This window comes from Vigna umbellata, chromosome 7 (genome assembly GCF_029865625.1).
Source record: "Vigna umbellata cultivar VRB3 chromosome 7, Vumbellata_1.0, whole genome shotgun sequence".
Classification (NCBI taxonomy): domain Eukaryota; kingdom Viridiplantae; phylum Streptophyta; class Magnoliopsida; order Fabales; family Fabaceae; genus Vigna; species Vigna umbellata.
This window is the reverse complement of record NC_142171.1, coordinates 47,608,378-47,625,345: the sequence shown is the minus strand read 5'-3', so window position 1 is coordinate 47,625,345 and position 16,968 is coordinate 47,608,378. Positions and strand designations below refer to the sequence as shown.

General features: G+C 33.7%; 2 protein-coding genes across 3 annotated transcripts; both read right to left on the bottom strand.

The window, feature by feature from the left end:
* Nucleotides 1-5,727: 5,727 nt before the first annotated feature.
* LOC124819578 (uncharacterized protein At4g28440-like) lies at nucleotides 5,728-16,608 on the bottom strand. 2 transcript variants are annotated; one of them, XM_088094261.1, is made up of 3 exons: nucleotides 16,482-16,608; nucleotides 15,818-16,050; nucleotides 5,728-6,214 (listed from the first exon to the last, which is right to left on the bottom strand). In XM_088094261.1, the coding sequence occupies exons 2-3, from the start codon at nucleotides 16,038-16,040 to the stop codon at nucleotides 6,024-6,026; spliced, it is 414 nt and encodes a 137-aa protein (XP_087950387.1). In that variant the 5' UTR covers nucleotides 16,041-16,050; nucleotides 16,482-16,608; the 3' UTR covers nucleotides 5,728-6,023. The 2 variants fall into 2 exon arrangements, with proteins under 2 accessions (XP_087950387.1, XP_087950388.1); XM_088094262.1 differs by having other exon boundaries at nucleotides 16,360-16,497.
* LOC148196459 (uncharacterized) lies at nucleotides 12,312-15,809 on the bottom strand. Its single transcript, XM_088094260.1, has one exon. The coding sequence runs from the start codon at nucleotides 13,489-13,491 to the stop codon at nucleotides 12,316-12,318; it is 1,176 nt and encodes a 391-aa protein (XP_087950386.1). The 5' UTR covers nucleotides 13,492-15,809; the 3' UTR covers nucleotides 12,312-12,315.
* Nucleotides 16,609-16,968: the final 360 nt, after the last annotated feature.

Genomic DNA, 16,968 nt, shown 5'->3' with positions numbered 1-16,968 from the left:
CAATTTCAAAGTCAATAATCAGTAGCTTGATTAAAGCCAAGACTTCTGTCATGTGGTTATCTTTTTTAGGACCAAAACAATGTTATTAAGCATGATTTCAAGTTCTGCCATCTCTTACAATTAAAAATGGTTTAGTTTAATTATAAGAATAACATGTGCTTCATGCTTCCCTCCTTATTTTTTTTCATTTTCTATGTCCTTCAAACTTCTGTTTCATCACACTGGAAGATTCTACTTCTTGTGTGCATGCATGAGTGGAAAGAGAAAAGAACAACAACCAAAGTCTTATTCCCTTTAGTCAACTACGTGAATTACAACATGATGTCATAGAATATCAGTGTGCTGGATTCTGTATTTAACATCTGTTTTTAGTACAAAATCTCAACACTTTGCAGACCAAAGTTTCATGAGTCTGCAAAGTGTGTTATCTAGTGTGGAATATATGACTCATGCTAATCTTGAAGATTGGATAATCATAGTGTTAGAGAATATCATCTTAATATGTGTATAGAAAATAGATCTGTAAATGCATCCTACAAAGAGTTAGTAAGATATCAAATCAAACTTTCCTGTGAAGCCAAACTCTGTCATGTACTGAATGCGATCTGAATTACTGAACCTTTTTTCACTTGAAATTGAAGCCTCAAATGCACATGGTATTTGATAGCTATGGACCACAAAAAGGTTTTCGGTTTGAATTCATTAATACTATATATTATGCATGATTAAGAACCGATTAGTACATCATTATGGAAATCGATGAGATGCGAACAGTCTTACTATTAAACCGATTATCTACTTTGTATAAAAGTAAATCAAAGACAAGAAATGGTGAAGAAGCATGCCATTTTGCATAAAACAAAACACAAGTACTGTGGTTTTCATAATCTTTGTTGACAATTGAGAAACTGTTTTAAAAATTCAACTAGTCAAATAACTCAGGCAGTTCAAGGTGGTATTTGATTATTTTAATTCTCTTGGTGTGTAAAAGATGCAAATTTTATGTAATTTCACTCATTCAGAACACAAATAATAGTTATATATTACATGCATGCTGGGAAAAATCTTCAATTTGAATCATATGCAATTATTCTTCTAAGTTCTTTCATTGCTTATTTTCATTCAGTATAAAATTCTGTCAATAATCATTCTCTTATTTGAATAATGATGACAACGAATTAGATCAAACATGAATATCCGTAATTTGATCCGAAAAAAAAAATCCACCTAATACTAAATCTTACTTGCATCAATATTTTTTTAAAAAATATTTACAGATATTTTAAAATCCGTAGATATCCGAAATACCTTGAATATATACATATATTTAAAAAAATATATTTTTATAAATTATTAAAATAAAATTTAAATAAAATTACAAAAGGTATATAAAATATAATATAAATTGAAATTTAATTTTAATTAAATTTAATCTTATAACAAATAAATTAATTTTAATTAAATTAAATATAATAAAATGTAAATTAAATTTTTATTTTTAGTTTTTATGAATAACGATAATACTTACGATCAATTTGTTTATAAATGAATATTAAAATCTGTTTATAAATGAATATTAAAACACCATTTTAGATAATAAATATCCACAATATCAACTATTCTTGACGAATTATACAGATTTGTTTTGGCATGCTAAGCATTACTAGTTATTACCACCAGCTATAGTTTTCGCCAATTTTAATTAACCAATTAAAACCAAACATGTTTTGCTGTCTTTACTGCTATTCTAGCCGTGCATCCTTGGATTTATCTTCCTTAATAACTGTTGATAATTTACAGTGTAGTATTTATGTTTTATTCTTATAAGTTTAATTTTAATTGTGCTACAATAATTACTAAAAACAATAGAGTACTTATTAAAAAGTATGAAAATTAATATTTTTAATACATATTATTATTGTGATTGTTAATAATAAAATTTTCATATATTACTTTGTTACAAAATATATTTCTTTAGTCATTACTTCCATAAGACAGTAAAAGTAAAATAACTTTTATTTTAGTGTTTGAAAATGTTACTGTTATTTTTTATTGCACAACCACTCTCACCCAAACCGAAGGCCATTATTGGCTAAACAATAAATCTCCAACAATAAAAGTTGTTACTGTCTTGTCACATCCTTATGCAAGTCTTACCTTGGAGTACATCTATTATTACCCAATCACCGTATATCTTCGCCAGACAATATTATGCTATTATGTTGCTAATTCTTGTAATTTCAAATGCTAATTACAATTCGGATATGAATAATGTTTTTTATAACTCGATGTATAAAATATATATATATATATATATATATATATATATATATATATTTAAAAATATTGGTGAATATTTAAAAGTATATATTTTATAAATTTTTAAAATAAAATCTAAATAAAATTATAAAATATAATATAAATTAAATTAAATATAAATATAATTTTAATTAAGTTTAACCTAATAAAATATAAATTAATTTTAATTTTAATTAAATTTAACTTAATAAAATATAAATATAATTTTAATTTTAAACACATCTGTACTCAACTCTTTTATAAAAAAAAATTAAAATATCTATGCATCCATATATGAATTATTTATCACAAATTTTATCTGTAAATATTTACAAATATAAATATTTTTATCATTCTTAATTATAACAGTTTAATAAAATTAAATAAGTAGGAATTTAAAAAAAGAAGAAGTTAGAACTACCATATTAAAAAAATAATATAAGTCAAAAATCCCCAAAATTATTGTTTTAAAGTATTTTGGTATCTTTTATTTAAAGACCTACACATTTAGACATTTAATATGTAATGCATCACTCTCGTGTGATTTGTAATTGTTTTCATTTTTTTTCTTCAGCTTGTTTTTGTTTATAATTCTCCTATAAATTGAATCGTTGGGAATATTATCCACAGCCAAAAGTATCCAATATCCTCAATAAGACTTACGTAAACAATTTTGCACTGCATATCCATAAACTTTAATGAATCAAAAAGTAATATGGCTTTATTTGTGTAAATATATATGATGAGTAAAAAACAAAAGTTGTATACATATATGGTTAAGCTGGATAAGATATTTTGTTAAATATTTACACATACTACGATTTCATTAAAGTTAGAATTCGGTATAAGAAAATTATGAACTCTGTTATTTTTTATAATTTCTTTTTTAGAAAATCTCATCCTCCTTTTGAACAAAAAAAAGAAAAAAAATCAAAATTCGATTATTTAGAAACGGAATTCTAATTTGTTTCTCAAACAGTTTCCTTCCGATCACAATTCACATTTTGACATGAAAAAAAAAATGTACTGTCTATGTAAATATTTAACATAATGTGTTATTAAAATTATTTTTTTAGTATATGTGTGGTATTTGAATGAAAAATTCTTACATTTAGCAAGTGAAAGAGTAATACAAAAAATGACACTTTTGATTAAAAAAGAACATGAGTTGTATACAAGTATAAGGTAATGATAAGAGTGAATAAAACTAAAATGGCATGCCCCATTTGGTAAAGCTTTAGCATTAGTTAGAAACCCTAAGTGAGCTCTAGCCTAAACAATGTAGAAGACATATATGGTTAAACCTATTTGGTTTATCTCATCCTAATGTCGGTATCTATTTGTCCCGAATCAACTATACAAACTACATATTTTAAGGTGGTAGTTATGAGGCACCACTCACTACCTTCCAAAATTTTCACCAACATTACCAATTTCATATGCAACTATCATGACGTTCATCACTCGTCACATTTTGTTGCCTATGAAAACCTTTCTTTCTGCTTTTGTTTCCATCCATTCCTCTTCTTCGTCAACGATCTTCTTCTCTTTTTCATTACATTTTCCTTTGTATTAGCCATGTGAGTGAGTGGTCCTTTTGCTTGTTCAAAGGGTATCATGATAACGTATGGAGCTTGAGTCACTTTGGTACAAAGACAAATTAAGATGGTGTGTGGTATTATAAATTAGTGTAGGACCTACTATTCCAGCATGCCCACTTGTTTTTCATCCTTTCTTCTCTACAACTAAGCCACTATCTCCTAAAAGGTAGGTATGTATGGTACATGAAGATGCATAGACCATGCTTTCATTTTCTTCTTAAATGTCTCTACTTACAACCCTTATATACTCACCTTAATTAAAATATTGCCTTAATCACACCCTTCATGCCTTGTCTTCCTGCTTATATTAATTGTACCCTTTAGATTCTTTATTGGATATTTTGGTATTATTTTCCCTTCAACATTAAATTTTTCGAATTTAAGTATGAGTAGGTTTCATGTTGAATAAAAACGAGAGAGTAAAATAACATATAAAAGTGAAGACTCATTAACTCATTGTCTTAAATTCTTTTAGTAAAAAATAACGTCATGTGAGTAAACTCAGTATATCTTTAAAAACCCTCTTTCTCGATAAACTTAACACCACTAAATGTTAATTTTCTAAGTATTTTCTAACATTCACAACATTGAGAGTATAGTAACTCATGTGGGTGTTCTTGTTTCACCTGAGTAGAGATGATTGAATTGGTGTAGGGTATGGTTTGCTTAGACCAGAAGCCCAAAGATAAGTCCTTAGTGGTGCCTCACATTATCATTGTCAACACAATGAAGAATGCTTCATGACTTGTGTTGAATTATTAGTTTTGGACAGCCCCAACAGTTCACACACTCCATTCTTGATTAAAGTATGCAACTTTATTCAGACCAGAATATGCAAAATCATCACATGCTAGTAAAATTCTGTTAACATACGCTTTGGATTTTCGTTTGCAGGACCTTGAGTTTCAAAAGAAATTGTCAAATCATTTTATTTATTTTTTTGCATTATAACCAGTTGCAGCAATACACATAACGTAATTTTGCACATTATCCCACTAGAACATTACTGGATGTTTATTACTCGTCCACATTTGCACCAAATAATGTTACCTCTGTATAATTAGTCTTCAAGTTTTATGTATTTTTAATTATTATGTATCATGAATTGCCAATGACATTGGCCTGGCCTGCCGTCCCTTTTGTTTAGAAAAGCAAAAATATTTAATCATTTTCCTGTTCAATTTTTAAATCAAATGTATAAAAGAAATAAAAAAAAATATATATATATATATACACACACACACACACCTTTCCAATAAGTCCGACCCGATACTCAAAACTGAATACTATCCAAAAGTTCAACCTAAAGTTATGGACTCACTTAAATTCACTCTGATTTCATTTTAAATTTTATTGATAAATCCTGCTGCTGTATAAGAAATTTAATAGATAGTTATTATCTTTGTGATATTTATTTAAATTTTTATTTTAAGATTAGAAAAATAAAAATAATTTGTAATTATTTCATCTATAGATAAAGCACTAACTCTCATGTCCAAAAACGGAACTATTTTGACCTAAAGATAGTATAAACTTTGAAATCAAGAGATTTTGATAATTTTTGTCTTCGGTAAAATATATATAATCATCTAATCAGGGAAAAAGTTTAAGGGATAATCATAACAAAAATAAAAGTATTTGTATATAGTTTAAGAAAAACATGATAAAATGGAGAGAGGCCCAACTTGACAGGGCAGCACCCAGCAGGGGTTAAAGAGGTTATTGGTAAGTCAGAATGAGGTTAAACATGGATTATATCAAGTATAAACACCCACCAACCATACATAATACTTAGATAGATATAATCCATGGTAGATGAAGATAGATATAATCTAAAATGTCAATAGATATAGCACAACAAAAAAGTATGATCTGAAAGCCAGTTCCCATTTTCTTGCTGCACTTACACATGCATCTGTTCAATGGTTGAAGCTACAAGATCCATAGTTTGCTGCAACAGTAAGAAGCAACTTTTGATACTACTGGCTTCTCAAATCCTATTCCTAGACTAAGGTGAACTGTGAAGAGCATGATTAGATGTCTCGGATACAAAATGAAAGAAAGCTAGATTTCTTTGCTGGATTTGTTTTATTCTCATTAGAAATTCCAGGATGTCCCAACAAGTCATTCTACAACAACATTCACAAGTTCATACTCGATGAGAGACAAGTTGTTATCTTCCTTAACAGTGAAACTAGCAGGTTCTTTCACTTCCACTCGGCCCCACTTGTCCACAGCAAGCCTCATTGATCCTTTGAACATGTCAATTTTGGCATTTCGCAGGATCACAGTAGCACCCTCTTCCATCAAATCCACTGAACATAAACAAAATTGGAAACATGACAAATTGTTCATCATCTCAGCCAAAAATACAATACTCAACTTATTCCAAATCAATACTTTAAATATTCGTTTAGATTGCAATTTAATTTGAAAATTCTACATAAAATATTTTCAAGATTGTTGTTCAACTTCCAACCTAAAACATCAGTTTAACTTTCATGTTGAATACAAGTTGACAACTATTACGCTATTATTATCAAGGGAGAATTACAATACAATCTAACACTTACAAATATAAACAGTCATAGCAACGGAGTTATAAGTAAATAAGATTAGGCACTAGACCAAAATATGGACCGTAAGTAACAACAGGGTAGCTAAAGGGAAGAGAAACTAAGTGAGTATCAGAATTTCCGAGGGAAACATGTGTAATTAAGTTGAAGAGAAGGTGATTAAAAGGAGAAAGAAACAACAGGGTAGATATGACTAGAGAAGAAAAGGGCATGCGGTTGGGCTAGAGATTTTGTGCATCTACAGAACTCGGGATCTTTTATTTTCTGCATTTATTTGTGCAGGGAACTGGTCTCGTTACTTTTAGGGGAAAAAATCGGTTCCAATTAATTTTAGCATTTCAAACCACTGATTTGGTTATTTTTTTCCTAAATGGTAATTACTTTTTTCTATTACTTATTAAATTTAAGTTCTCCGTCATATATGATCCCTATAATATCATGAGAATACTGAACTTTTTCTATTAGTGAAAGTAATGGTCCAAAAACACATTCCACACTTCCACTATCATGAAAAAATGACAGTCTTAATGTAAAAGAAAGCAATCAGCAGGCATACACTTCCACTTCATGCTTGCTACTCTTTCTTTCAAAACTTCGCATCTGTAAACATAGTTTCTCTTTTAGTTCTACACTTATCAGACCTCAGCCATAGGGAGAATTCAAAGGCAGGAACAAGTAATAAACAGGAATAAGCAATATTGCATCTGCAATTCTGCTTCATTCCTTAATGTTAGCAAGGAAGAGAGCTTGTTCGTTTCTAACTTTCTTCTCAAACTCTCTTCACCCGCTCCCATTCCCCAAAGAACCTCAACTTAATTTGTTTCTGCTCACAGCTTAAGTAATAGATATATCCAAAAGAGCATACAAAACGTTGTTAGAAACTGGAACACACATTATTTCCTGATTATCCTAGACTGTGTAAGCCCAATTCAACCCGAAAAACAGCTCTTTAGTAGTGATACAAAACCCACACATTATTTCCTGATTATCCTAGACTAAGTAAGCCCAATTCAACCCTAAAAGTCATTCTTTAGTAGCGATACAAAACCCATACAACCAGTAGTTATATAAACTCCTGAGTTGGAAAAAACAATACTCACATGTCAAGCAAGTGCACAAGGAATTGGTTATATATCATTTTCCCACCAATTTCACATATATGACTAAAATTGTAAAGCCTTGCTAAACTTCACAACAACAATAACTGAGAAACAAAGAAATTGAATAAAATTGCATTTCAAGTATTCATTAAGATAAACAAAAAACCACAACCAGGACTTATCTTACTATTTAAAATGCCAATAATAAATAAGATAAAAAAGCTGTTCTAATCAATAATAATCCCACCATTGTTGAGAATTTGAGTTCTTGTCTTCAGTTGCAATAATATAGCGAAAAGCATAAAACTCAAGAATTACATAATATAAACTATCAAGCATGTCCCCATGGCCTGAAGAAGTGAAATAGAGAGGGAATACATAATGAAACTTTTAACTAAAGCAAGAGTTTAAAAAGCGTTGTCAATTACGAAACTCAACAAAACTAAACCAAAGTCTTCAAAACTGCACATTGATCGGCTTCAATTGTGGTTAAATCAGTATAACAATATAAATATTTTTAATATTATAATATAACAAGCAATAAACTAATGCAAAATAAATTAGGTAAAAATTAAAAGAAAAATAGCAATTTATATGGATGTAATGATTCATACATAGTAAAAAAACAAAAAAAAAATAGCAATCTATAGATAGATCTTACATATAAACCTAAGATCATTTAATTATTTTAAACATGTTTTAGAATAAAAAATAAAAATATTTGAGGCAAAGTTTAATCAGTTTTTTGCAGTGGTTCTTACCTGGTTTTGGATACCTTTTAACTAGTCTTTTTCTCCACCATTTTTTTTATGTTGTTTAGATAAGTGACCTAACTAATTCCCAATTGAATCAGCCAGTTAAGTTTTAGTAACTACACTAAAACACTGTACAAATTCTAGACAACCACTCTTAAACAAAAATATTACCGATGAGACCTTGATATATTTTAGTTGAACCAAGAAAGTAGTATAAACCAGAATGCAATAACTTAAAGAAAAAAATAACACAAAGCTGGGCTTCTCTGCCCTAGATCCTGAAATGTAGTTTACCGGAAAAAAAAAAAAAGACACAGGCAAAATATGGGAAGGCCCTGAATGACATTGTGTCTTTTGCTACCATTCTTCCCCCAATTACATCATTTTTTCATTTCTATATCTCCCCAGTACTTCAAGTCTTACACCTTCTCTGAGTTCAAGGAAAATAACCATACCATACAGAAGCAAAGAAACATTTCAACATTAGAAGGGAGGAAAATCTATCATTTTTTTTTATATTTATCGTTGAATCATTTATCACCGACAGTGCAGGATACATAGCACAAAATTTTGCTTTATCATTGCAAAAGAGAAGTATGCCATCATATCCTCAAGGATGTAAAAATTCTCCATTACACATACGTGTACACCAACCAAAGGACATTAACACATGTCAACAACTGCAAATTTACTCAGATTTAACTAATTGTAGGACTGATCTACTCTAATAGGCATGTGAATGTACTCTTGATCGACAATATAGATTAACTATACAGCAACAGAAGTTTTATGATATTCATGTCATTTCTAAATACAACACATAATACACAAATAATTGGATAAAATAATCAAGACACTCACAAGAACCAAAAAAATAGATCACAGTGAATTGGGAGAGACCCTGAAACATATCAGAAGATTTAGATTACTAAGAAACTCCGTTTTCCTACAACTAAAAATTACCTTTTCCTTTGATAACACTTGAGATAAAAATATGTTCTTGAGGGCTTAAAAGACACCTCTCATGTTCTGTTATTTATATAGATAAAGAGTTGATACAATAGAGAGATAGAAGGTCAAGTCACTGTCCTAGACTGTTAGTGTAGTCCTACTGACTACACTAACAAGTAGACTTAGTAATTATTCTAACACTCCCCCTCAAGCTGGAGCATACAGATTGTATGTACCAAGCTTGGAACAAATAAACTCGATCCGAGGTCTCTTAATGACTTAGTCAACACATCTGCGAGTTGGTCATTTGATCCAACAAACTCGGTACATATTTCTTTTGACAATAACTTTTCCCGAACAAAATGACAATCAATTTCTATATGCTTAGTCCTCTCGTGAAACACTGGATTTGATGCAATGTGAAGAGCAGCTTGGTTATCACAATACATCTTCATACTCTGGATGTCACAGAAGCTAAGCTCTTGAAGGAACTGTTTCACCCATATAAGTTCACATGTTAGTGACGCCATTGCCCTATATTCAGCTTCCGCTATTGATCGAGCCACTACATTCTGTTTCTTACTTTTCCATGAGATAATGTTTCCTCCAAGGAAAACACAATATCCAGTAGTAGATCGTCTACCAATAGGAGAACCTGTCCAATCGGCATCACAATATCCTGATACCTGAAGGCTTCCTTTTTCTTCGTATAACAACCCTTGCCCGAGAGCCTTTTTCAGATACCTTAGAATGCGAATGATAGCATTCCAATGGCCAACACATGGAGCTTGCATGAACTGACTAACCACCACAACCGCAAAAGATAGATCTGGCCTTGTAATAGTGATATAGATTAGTTTTCCAACCAGCCTCCTATATCTCTCTGGGTCGGAGAATAACTCACATTCTTCTGTTGTTAATTTTTGATAAGGGTCCATGGGACTCTCAACCGGTCTACAATCATGCATGTTTCTTGCAAAATATCTAGAGCATACTTCCTTTGGGAGATTACAACTCCATCTTTTGACTGAGCTACTTCAATGCCTAAGAAGTATTTGAGGCTTCCAAGATCCTTGGTTTGGAAATGTCTACACAAGTACTCCTTCAATTGAGATATTCCAGCAGTATCATTCCCTGTAATAACGATATCATCAACATATACAATTAAGTAAACACATTTCCCGAGAGACGAGTGATAATAAAAGACTGAATGATCTGCTTCACTGCGTTTTAGCCCAAATTTCTGAACAATGGAGCTGAATTTTCCAAACCAAGCACATGGTGATTGCTTGAGCCCATATAGAGATCGATGCAATTTGCAAACCATACCAGACTCCCCTGAGCAACAAACCCAGGAGGTTGCTCCATATAAACTTCCTCCTCAAGATCACCATGGAGAAAGGCATTCTTGATATCCACTTGATGAAGTGGCCAATGACGAATTGTTGCCATTGCAAAGAACAGACGAATGGTAGTCATCTTGGCCACAGGAGAAAATGTGTCACAATAATCAAGGCCATACACCTGAGTGTACCCTTTTGCAACTAGTCGGGCTTTGAGTCGATCAATGTCACCATTAGGGCCAACTTTAATTGTAAAGACCCATCGACAACCAACAGCCTTTTTGCCCGGGGGAAGTGGCACAAGCTCCCAAGTATTACTGTGGTCAAGAGCCTGCATTTCAGCAATCATGGCTTGTCGCCATCCAGGATGATCAAGTGCTTCTTTCACATTTTTGGGTATAACCACAGAGGACACTGAGGATAAAAGGGAATAAAAGGAGGGCGACAATATGTGATAGCTAAGAAAATTATAAATGGGATGAGGGTTTCGAGTGGAACGAGTACCTTTTCTGAGAGCAATGGGCCAACCAGAATCATCTTCACCAGGAGGCGTGGCAGGAGGCGATGAGGGAGAAGAATCTGAAGGAGGAGATCCACCATTTTCTAGAAGAGGACTACCCATCGGGGTACTGTGTCGGAAGATATCAATATGTGGAGAGGAAGGTTCGGGAGGACCTTGAGCATGACTTGGATTGACAATGACATTAGAGATATTGGACTCAACTACTGGAAGAGGAAGGACATGTTGGAGGATATGGACATCTTGAACAGATGGAAAGAAGAAAGGTGTCTGTTCAAAGAATGTAACATTGGCAGACATGTAGTACTTCTTGGTTTCAGAAGAGTAACACCGGTACCCTTTTTGAAGCCGAGAATAGCCCAAAAAGACACATTTGATCACACGAGCGGAGAGCTTGTCTAGCCCCGGAGACATGTCGTGAACAAAACATACACAACCAAAAACTCGAGGAGGGGTGTGAAAGAGAGGATCATTGGGAAAGAGAATGGAGAAAGGGACTTTATTATTGAGAGAGGAGGAGGGCATCCTATTAATAAGAAAACAGGCGGTTAAGATGGCATCCCCCAGTGATGGACAGGTATATGGCACCAAGCAAAAGCGTACGAGCAGTTTCAACTAAGTGTCTATTTTTTCTTTTGACTATACCATTTTGCTGGGGTGTATGAGGACAAGTGGACTGATGCAAAATACCATGGGAGCTAAGGATTGCAGAAAAATTGGATGAGAAATACTCTTTGGCATTATCACTTAAGATTTTAATCACTTGACCAAATTGGTTCTTGATTTCATTCAAAAAGGATGTGAAGATGGATAACAATTCAAAGCGATCTTTCATTAGATAAACCCAAGTACATCCAGAATACTCATCAATAAAGGTAACAAAGTACCTAAAACCAAAAGAAGAGACGCGACTAGGTCCCAGACATCAGAATGAATAATAGAAAAACTAGAATTACACATTGATTGAGACTTTTTAGGAAAGACAGATTTAACCTGTTTTCCTAGTTGACAAGACTCACATTCTAAAGTCTGAAGACCACTAAGTTCAGGACACATCTTTTTTAACTTTGACAAGTGAGGGTGGCCAAATCGGTCATGTAACACTTTAGGGGGAAGAGCTGCAACACAGGATACCCGTGGACGAGATCCAAAATGGTATAAACCTCCAGCTTCATATCCTTCTCCAATCTGTCTCCCCGAGCCACGCTCCTGTATAACAAAAGATTTTGAATTGAAAGTTATTGAACAATGTAACATTTTGGTTAAAGACTTTACCGACTCCCTTTGAACAAGTTTTAGAGCCATTTGCAAGAGTAATGAAATGGGGTTTTTCTTGGAGGGAAAGGGTTGAGAACAATGAGGTATTACCAGAGATGTGATCAGAAGCACCCGAGTCAATTACCCATGAATTTTGACCTTCCATGGATTGAGAAATGCAAGTTGTGGATGTACTTGGGGATTGAGATGATTGCTCCAAGCTGTTAGACTTTAATCGCAGATACTCTTGATAGTCTTCCTCAGTGAACTTGGAGTTGGAAGTGGGAGTTTCAGCCTTAGAGATATTGGCTGTTTTTGAAGGAAAACCATGCAAGGAGTAGCAGTTTTCTTGGGTGTGACCCATCCTCTTACAGTAAGTGCACTGTGGACATCCCCTACCTCCACGTCCTCCTCCTCTAGTGTCCCGTCCTCCTCTTCCCCGCGTAGCAACCATGACAGATGGTTCCATTGTTTCAGGAGCTTCTTGAGATTGAGGCACTGGAACACGAAGAAGACGTGTGGTCAAGGCTTCCAAGGAAGGGACCTCATGACTTGTCAGAAGTTGATCTCTGATATGATTCAAATCAGGGTGTAAAGCACGGAGGATCATCACCATATAATACTTGTCAAGCTTCTTCTTGATGTCTTCCGAAGATTCCACTTCCAAGAACATTCTCAACTCTTCCACAGTTGCTTGGGCTTCAGTCATGAAGGAGACCATATCATGGTCTGTCATTTTGAGACATGCAAGCTTGTTTGTTGTATCATAGAGACGTTGAATATCATTAGCATAAATGCTTTGAGCTTTCTTCCAAAAAGAGTGACATGTTTTGAAGGCTCTAAGAGATATCAAAAGTCGGGGTTCCACAAATTGCCACAATAGGGCACACAATTGGAAATCTGCTTGTTTCCATTGTTCAGCTTTTTCAGAAGGTACTTGGCTTCCATCCTGCTCAAGGTGGTCATAATGTCCTTGACCGAGAAACCACATTTCCACGGCAGCAAACCAAGAGAGGTAATTCTTTCCGTTTAGCTTTTCGGATGTAATTGAGGGACTTCCAGAGAAAGAAAGAACACTTCCAGACGCCATTGTTGATAAAAATAGGAGAGGAACCAGAAAGGAGCCAGAAAACCGAGAGGAACTAGAAAACCCTAGGGGTTTCTTAGGGTTTTCTTCAAGGGGAGCTTCTGGACCTCACTGAAGCAGGGTTTTGAGGGGCAGAGTAGAGAGAGGAGGTCTAGGCGACGGCTATAGAGGTGTCGCGGTGACTTTCCGGCGGCCAGAGGGCGGCGCGTGAGCTGCACGCGCCTGTTCGCAGCGCACAAAGAAGCGGCGCGTGGCGGAGCGTGGGGAAGAATCAAATGCTGGCACCGGTGGGGTTGGTCGTCGCGTGAAGAGGCGAACCAGATCCAGTGGTCGCCGGACGGAACAGTGACGGCAGACGGCGGCAGACGGCAGCGGATGGTGGCGGACAGATGCGAGATGGCAGAGAACCAAGTTGAAGAGCTTCAAACTGCAGTTGACAGCTGCAGACAGTGGCAAGACAACCACGGACGGCGGTAATGGGCACCGGACAGATGCAAACAACAATGACAAAGCTGGTGGACCACTTTAGGATAGAAACCAGAGCTGGATGAACCTGCTCTGATACCAACTTGAGATAAAAATATGTTCTTGAGGGCTTAAAAGACACCTCTCATGTTCTGTTATTTATATAGATAAAGAGTTGATACAATAGAGAGATAGAAGGTCAAGTCACTGTCCTAGACTGCTAGGTACAATGATTAGAGATAACCCAACACACTACCCCCTATTTTAGTCCTACTGACAACACTAACAAGTAGACTTAGTAATTATTCTAACAATAACTATATGTGTACGTTATATAGAGATCTTTCTATTGTTACCAAATGCTGCCAAACAGGAATTTGAGCTTTTTTAGTCGGATAACAAGTTAACAACAGACTGGTTTAAATATATGCTAAACACAAATAAGAAAAGACAGATTATTCCTTATTTTATCCTAATTTCTATAAAATTTTGAGACAAAAAGTGTATATGGTTGATGACGTTACTGCAAGAAAATAAAAATGGACATTAATTAGGATATTTTGGGTACAAGAAACAAGAAAAACACGCAACAGCAATTACACTGATTCCTCTATTGCATAAATTTTTGCAGTTATTTAGATCATCTAGTGCACAATTAACTACAAACCTGGGACTTCCGGAAGACTTCATATGGTAAATTCTCTATAAAATTCCACTAACTGAATAAGTATATATCTTTTATAGAAGTTTCTTTTAAAAAGCAAATCTATAAACGTTCAAGACCAATGATGCACAGATACATTATGCATATCGGATACATATCATGTTTGATATGGAGGGTATGATACATATTTAAAAATATCTAAAAATTCATAAGACATAATAAATATGTAACTACAATTCTGCAAATCAAAATTTAAAACATCTTTCTTATATATTGCTAAATTAAATACAAAATTATAACCCATTGCATCATAAATTACTTTCTACCATTTACATATATGAATACTACCATAAATCTCACTCCTTTCTTAAAATCATTTACAAAGAGAACAATTTGTATATTTGGTATATCTAGGGACAATGTTTCTTCATCGCACATCCTTGTATGTTTCATATAGTTGCATTGAATTTTCATAAAATGCTTTGCAGACTTGACACTTCACCAAAACATATCAAATCCAAACACTTACATACTCCACCAAGCATCTCCTATTGTTCAATGAGGGACTTAGATCTACAATACTCAAATCCCTATCAGCACATCTCCAAGATCCAACACCATCACACCTTCTCTACAACATTTCACTTGTTGACACTTCACTCAACTTAATTAGAATTTAGGCATCTCATTGGTAGCTCTTATATATTTCAGTACACCGAATATCTTATTCTACTTAATTAGAATTCAGGCATCTCATAATAGCAAGCAGTATCAGATATGTAAGAAAAAAAAATAGAAGTGGTTTTGGTGATTTATACATCCAAAACTGCATAGATAAGCAAAGTGAAGTATCTGTTATAGCTCAGGACAATTCACCGTCAGTTCACGGTACATACCACAAGCAGTAACTACAGATGCACATGAAATTCACAGAATAAAGCAACTAATGCATGTCCCTGGACAGATGAATGTCCAGAACTAACCGACATCAAAACAGAAATGGAAATGGAAGATGGCCAAAAAATGGACAAAACAGGACACTAGACACATGACATGCACTTATTCAGTGCAAAACAACCAAATAAATAACGCCCCTTCACCCAGCCAAAGAAAAACACAATGAGAACAATAGAAAAACACCATGCAATGACAGAAAACATGAATATGGACAGCTTTGTGAAAGCAATAAAACATATATACCTTGATCATTTCTGGCAGTGAATATGATCATTCCAGTCTCATCACCAACCAAACATTCAGCAATTCGCATTTGACGGGACTGAGGACCATCAGAACGACCTTTCTGCATCACCATCTTAGCATTGACCACTTTCACAGTTAAAGTGTGCCCACTTGTCCCAGGGCGAAGCTGATCCACCTTGGTAAATACGGGCTTCCTCAATCCTGATTTTGAATCTGCCATGCTTCAAATCCTACAAAAGCACAAGAACCTCCACTAAGACAGCATAAAACTGCAGAAAAACACATTATTCCTCCCTAGAAAGACCTTAATACATAACTCAACCTCACCTAACCTAACCCCAGGTTGAAGGGGCAAGAAAGTTCAGAAATTTTCAATATCTCAGGAACATAAATTGATAATAATATCCGGTTAGTAAAAGGGTAGAGCATAAGATCCAAACTCATACCAATTTCTCAGTTCCATCAAACATGTTTAAGAAGTTTGAAATAACATTCATATGAAAGAAAAAAAAAAGCAAAATAAATTCGAGAAACCCAACCGTCAAAAATGAAGTTCTTTCACAAGAAAACATGCATGAGTGGAAAGCAAACAAGCAATGAAGTGAAAAGTGACATGAAAATTGAAAGATATGGGAACAAGGGAAGGAGATTGGAATGCAACCTGAAAATGGTGTGAGGGAAGAGAAAGATGAGGAACTGAGACTCAGACTGAGATGTCAAGTTTTAATAAGTGAAAGGGATAGCTATAGTCGTCACTCATTTCCGCGTTTTGTCCTCAATTGAGCCACCAAATAGTTTAAGTTTAGGTTTAATTATTTTTTAAATCTATTATTTATTTATGTTACTGATTGAATTTCACTTTTAATAAAAATTTAATCAGTTTTTCAATCTTTTTTGATATTTTATTAATTACCACTTGCTTTAAGTATTTTTGTTAAACGGAAAAAGTATATTAATGTTATATTTGATAGTTGAAAAAATAGTTTAATACTATTTTTCATCCAATATTTATCAAAACTATTTAATGTGATTTTTTAAATATTTTAGAGTTAATGTTGTCTCTGTATTTATTAAAAATTAAAAGTTGATAGGGTTGAAATTAATACTGACAGTGTGAATAACAAGATGATATTATCTAATATTTAAGG